The sequence below is a fragment of the Anopheles marshallii genome, chromosome X (genome assembly GCF_943734725.1).
Source record: "Anopheles marshallii chromosome X, idAnoMarsDA_429_01, whole genome shotgun sequence".
Classification (NCBI taxonomy): domain Eukaryota; kingdom Metazoa; phylum Arthropoda; class Insecta; order Diptera; family Culicidae; genus Anopheles; species Anopheles marshallii.
This window is the reverse complement of record NC_071325.1, coordinates 16,594,039-16,600,100: the sequence shown is the minus strand read 5'-3', so window position 1 is coordinate 16,600,100 and position 6,062 is coordinate 16,594,039. Positions and strand designations below refer to the sequence as shown.

Below are 6,062 nucleotides of genomic sequence, written 5' to 3'. Positions count from 1 at the left end.
TTCGATGTGACGACTAATACCAGGAGGGTTGGCAGTAAAATCGTTGTTGAAGGCGCCGGTAGGCTCTCAGTCGGTGTGAACATAACGGCGTTAGAAGGTTCGCCGACATGTACCATCGAAGATCTAGTTGAGTCACTTGCAATTGCGATTTCAGGAACAATGGCTTCAGGAGCACGTTGCTGGTCAGTCGGTGACCTGTGCAGCATAGTGTGATGTTTAAGCTTGCACACCCGACACACACGTGACGACTAATACCAGGAGGGTTGGCAGTAAAATCGTTGTTGAAGGCGCCGGTAGGCTCTCAGTCGGTGTGAACATAACGGCGTTAGAAGGTTCGCCGACATGTACCATCGAAGATCTAGTTGGGTCACTTGCAATTGCGATTTCAGGAACAATGGCTTCAGGAGCACGTTGCTGGTCAGTCGGTGACCTGTGCAGCATAGTGTGATGTTTAAGCTTGCACACCCGACACACACTAGAAGTACAGTCTCTCACGCGATGATCTGACGCCAAGCAGTTTAAACAAAGCCCTTTCTCTTTCACCATGTCGAATCGTTGGTTCACTGTCAGGTTTCGAAACGTGTTGCACTTGAAGAAAGAATGGCTTTCTTGTTTGCAGAACATGCATTTTTTATCTAGAACATTAACTGATGCACACGCTTGCTTCATTTTGTTTCGGCCATGGTTTGTGTGTGCGTGTGGTAGAGGTTGCTCTTTAGTTTGGGGCATGCCTTGTAACACTATTAAGTGCTCCTTCAAAAACTGCACAAGTTCTTTATATTCGGCAACTTCTGCACTTCGATGATGCGTTTCCCATTCCTTTCGGGTGTTCGCATCCAATTTTTCGCATAACATGTGTGCTAGAAGCATACTCCAGCCATTTGTAATAATCCCAATCTTTTCCACCATTTTGATGGTCCGTTCGAAACTGTCTATCAAAATGGTGAGTGCCTCGAAGCTTTCGCTTTTTGACGGTGCAATGGCGAACAATTCGTTCAGATAGCGAAGCACTAACACCTTTTTGTTTTCGTAACGATCTTTTAACAGCTCTCAAGCCACACTATAATTCGCCGCGGTAGTTTCTACTGCGTCGATCAGCTGCGCTGCTTCCTTAGTCACCACGCGCTTTAGATACATTAACTTGTCTACATCAGACAATTTCGGATGCCCGTCGATCATACTAACGAACGAATCCCGAAACGTTGGCCACGTTTCCCAGGCACCATTGAAACTGGGCATCGGAATCTCAGGTAAACGCCCCTTGGATCGGGAGTTTGACACTCCTGGCTGCTGCGTTTCTGTGTTGGACGCACACAAATCTGCTCCACTTCTCTTTATAAGTATCGATACTTCGCAGCGACGCCGGTCAAACTCCTCATACCGCTTCTCTTCTGCTTCCCACTGCGCAGCATCCACAGTCTCGAGCAACGACGCGTGCTTTGTATCGAACGCGGACACTATCACACTTAATCGTTCCGTCCATTCCTCTACATATGAAGAATCCGTATCTCTAGCGGCTTGGATAGCGTTCTTTAGAGAATCTAATCTACGCATTAAATGTGCTTGACCCCGTTGGATCACATTCGATACCGAGTCGTTTGGGCTCGATGTAGCTTGCACTCCAGAGAATTCCGACATTTCTGGGTTCGACATTTTTATTTTCAACAAAGAACGGTTAAAACTACCAGTTTACGTAACTATCCGGTTTTACGGATATCCGGTTCGAAGGACCAAATTTTTATGTACGCGAAATTTGCTTTAAAAAAGGTGTTCACCGTTTGGCTTTCCGATTGCTACTGACTTTATTCATACGCATACATTGCCCTTTGCGGGTTGCTATAATTTTAACGTCTATGCCCTATGATTCATTCCTTAACACTCTGCTTTGGTTAATTGAAAGCTCCAATTTCCGTGGTCTATAGAGTTGGAAAGTTTACTTAAAATTGGTCGTAAAACCCTATTAACTCGCTCATTTGCTGCCCATTTGCTTGTGGTGAACTAGTAGCACTTAGAACATGACAAATTCCTCGTTCATTTAAAAACTTTTCAAATAGTGCAGATGTGAAACGCGTGTCTCGATCACTAATAACACGACTAGGTCGACTATAATAAGCCATATATTGTGAAAGTGCATTGCAAACTTCTTGTGCTTTTGTGGAAACTGTTGGGTATAATTTTTCAAATTTAGTGAATGCATCAATTCAACTTCAATCAACTTCAATTCAATCAATTCAATCAACTACTAATACATATTTTTTCTTTGACTGAATGCAAGGTAGGGGGCCTAAGTGGTTAATGTGTATTGTATCAAATGGAGTTGCTATTTTGATGATACTATGGAGATTATTGTTTCTTACAGGTGAAGTATAAATGATACATTTAAGGATATTTTTAATGAAATTTTTCATTTGATCACAACACTTCCCAGTTCCTAAGTGTCCTATTTTCTCATGGGTATATCGAATTACATTATCTTTATTTCTCTAGGCACATAAAGCTGCAGTTTATTTGAAGGTGACTGTCGGTAAACTAAGCCATCTTGAAAAACATAGCCTTTCACAGGTCTAGTCTCCAATTCGTTTTTTAGTGCTTCTATGTCTGGGTCCCGGGATTGCGTTATTTGTAGTTGGCTATCAATATCTATTTCTTTTACTATATTCACAGAAAATGAACGACTTAGAGCATCCACATGGCTCATTGCAGTTCCCGGACGATGTTGCATAGTGTAATTATAATTTTCAACGAAAAGAGACCAACGTGCTATTTTTGCGGAAGCATTACGGTTTTTCAAAGTTTCTACGAGATAATTGCAATCAGTGATTATTTTTATTGGAATACCATGAACATAACTGTGGAATCGTTTGAGAGCATATATGACAGATAATGTTTCTAGTTCTGTAACGCGCGCGGCCATCATCAAGAAAATTGACAGTAGGCGAACTGTCAGAAGAGGGGAAATGTCGCGACACGAGGAAAAACACCGAAGAAGCGCGGCAGAGCAGTGGTAAAGAAGTATCGGAGAAGGAACGACTGAAGAATTTTATCCCTGCGCTACGCGATGTGAATTAATAAAGAAAACGAATTGAAATAATTTGGTTTTTAATTATCCAACGTGTATGTGAAGATCAAAATATCAGACTGAAACCTCCGAATTACCACATTATAAAATTCTTCATGGTAACACAAAATCATCAACGAACTAAAGAATTCGTCAGTGAATAATAGAATAGTTCGGTGCATGTTCCTTTCCACGAAAGGTTAAGCTACGTACAATCGAAAAACCGTGTGTGTGAGGATTGAGAGTGTGAACTTCTGTGTGCGGTTTTCGCGAAAAAAGGCGAGAGACAAGTGTTAGTCATTCGGGGAAAGTATACTGTATCCAAAGCGAGAGGCAACGGCCAGGACTATTCCTGATGAAACACGCAAAAACACACAACGAAATCGTTTGAGAACGTTCCCCAAGCGTGAAGCAAGGGAAAGGATTCATAGTATTCACACACACACACACACACACACACACACACACCATACGCGAGCGTTGGGGCAAAGGTTTGAGAGGAGAGAAGAGTGATCGTTCGTGGAAGGACAAAATTGGCGGAACAGGATTATTGTTGTTGGATCATGAAAAAGTGAGAACACGAGTTTGGTGAAGTTCAACGAACGGTCTTCTAAGGCGTGAAGCAACAGATAAGAACATTCGTGAACGATAACCTTAAACACGTGCGCGAAATAACATTTGTGAGTTCTGTGTAAGCTCATTTCTCAGCGCGGACCAAGCCAATAATCGCCAGTAAAATGAGCGAAAAGAGTGTCCAGAGAGGAACACGGCGTGTTACGCGTAGCGAGTGTAAACGAAAAGAAGATGAAGCGCTAACTTTGTCTGTACCACCGGCGTTGTTCGATACAACAATGGATTCTGCGCTAACGTCCGAAACAAAAGTGCCCAAAGCTAAGCCAGATTCTAAACATGCAGAAGGATCGCAAATTACGCGAGCTAGTAGCAATAGGAAACTGTTGTTACAGCAGATCAAGGAAGAAGAAGAGCTCATCGAAAGGAAATTGGCTTTAGTTAAACGACGGAACGAACTCATGGCTCAAGGTTCTGAAACAGCGTCCAGTAGTGGCAGCAGTATGTACCAGCAGGAAAGGATAGAAGAATGGTTAATCAACGCCGAAACAACAGCTGAAAACCAAGAAGCAGTGGATGCAGTTCCACTGAAAAGAGAGCCGTTAACGGCACCACAACCATCACACAAACCGACAAAGGCACAATGGGCAGCACGACAGTCAAAGCTTTCTGACTTACCCAAATTCGAAGGAAGTCAAACCGCATGGGCATCGTTCATTTCCAATTTCAACCGCACTACCGAAATGTGTGGATACAACAATGATGAGAACTTGACACGATTGAACAAATGCTTGGAAGGCAAAGCTCGAGAAACAGTCGAATGTCTTCTTATGCACCCGGAAAATGTTCCCATGATAATCGACACCCTACGACTAAAATTCGGACAACCTGTACGTATTATTCACGAGCTAACCCGTAAAATTTTCTCTCTTCCATGCATTCAAGAAGGAAAATTCGAAGAAGTTGTAGACCTAGCAGTAAAGGTGAGAAACTACTGTGCTACTGTGGAAGTATGTAATCTTAAAGGTTACCAGTACAACGAAACGTTGCTCCACAAGATAGCTAATAAACTCCCTCCTACGCTACAACTACGATGGGCGGAGTTCTCGCTGGAACAAGACGAGGTGACGTTACAGACATTTAGTAGCTGGATAGGACATATCGCGAAAGCGGCCTCCACGATTACACCATTACCAGCCAATAACGCGCGTCCTAGCAAAGAACGAAAGGGTCTGAAAGGATCATTTGTGAACATCCATGCTGAACAGTCACCTCAAGCATCATCAGCAGTTAAGGCAACTAATACATGTGTGGTTTGCAAAGAGTCATGTGTATCCGTTGACCGATGCAAGCGTTTTGCTGAGTTGAGTGGTGAAGGCAGATGGGCGGTGGTAAAGGAAAAACAGCTCTGTCGGAAATGCCTGCGTCAGCACAAAGGTTTCTGCAAGAAACTAGCGCCATGCGGTGTTGAAGGAAGCATCTTTAAACACCACCCACTTCTACACCGGTCGAAACCGCAGATCCAGAATACAGAAGAACGTCAATGCAGCATTCATCATAATAATGAAAGCGATATTCTTTTTAGGGTAATTCCCGTCCGAGTGTACGGACGAAACGTATCTGTCGACACTTACGCCTTTATGGATGACGGATCCGAAATCACCCTGATGGACGAGTCACTAGCGAACGAGCTGCAGTTAGAAGGTCCTCACAAATCATTATGTCTAAAATGGACGAACCACATACGTCATCACGAAGAAGCCTCCAAAACCGTAAGCATTACACTATCTGGAACAGGTAATGAAATACACTCCTTACAGGGTATTCAAACAGTGAAAGGGCTGGATCTTCCTAAGCAGACTTTAGATATGAATAGTTTAATCAAGAAGTATCCTTACCTGGCCCATACACCAGCCCAATCGTATTGTGATGCCGTACCACGCATCCTAATAGGTTTGGATAATGCAAGATTGAGCTCAGTACAGAAGAGTCGTGAAGGAGGAAGAAACCAACCAGTTGCTGGAAAACCAGACTTGGGTGGACAATTTATGGTTACAGTGGCAAGGAACGAGAATCTAATTATTCGACGCACAATTACTCTCTTCAAATCAGAAAATGCGAATGCAACTGCGATGACACCTTGCACAACGCATTGAAAGAGTATTTTGCCTTAGACAGTATGGGAATAGTCAAGTCTTCCCAGACCCTCTTATCAAGAGAAGACGAACGTTCGCTACAAATACTCTCGCAACAATCTCGATTGATTAACAAGCGGTACGAATGTGGTCTTTTATGGAAATACGATAATGTGCGACTGCCTGATAGTAAATTAATGGCTATTAATAGATGGAAGTGCTTGGAGCGCAAAATGACAAAAGATAAGGACCTCGCTACAGCGATGGAGACTAAGATCCGGGAGTACTTGGATAAACAG

At 43.1% G+C, this 6,062-nt stretch overlaps 1 protein-coding gene across 1 annotated transcript; it reads right to left on the bottom strand.

Moving 5' to 3' along the window:
- Nucleotides 1-1,050: 1,050 nt before the first annotated feature.
- Nucleotides 1,051-1,653, bottom strand: LOC128710820 (uncharacterized). The gene has a single exon (XM_053805676.1). The coding sequence runs from the start codon at nt 1,651-1,653 to the stop codon at nt 1,051-1,053; it is 603 nt and encodes a 200-aa protein (XP_053661651.1).
- Nucleotides 1,654-6,062: the final 4,409 nt, after the last annotated feature.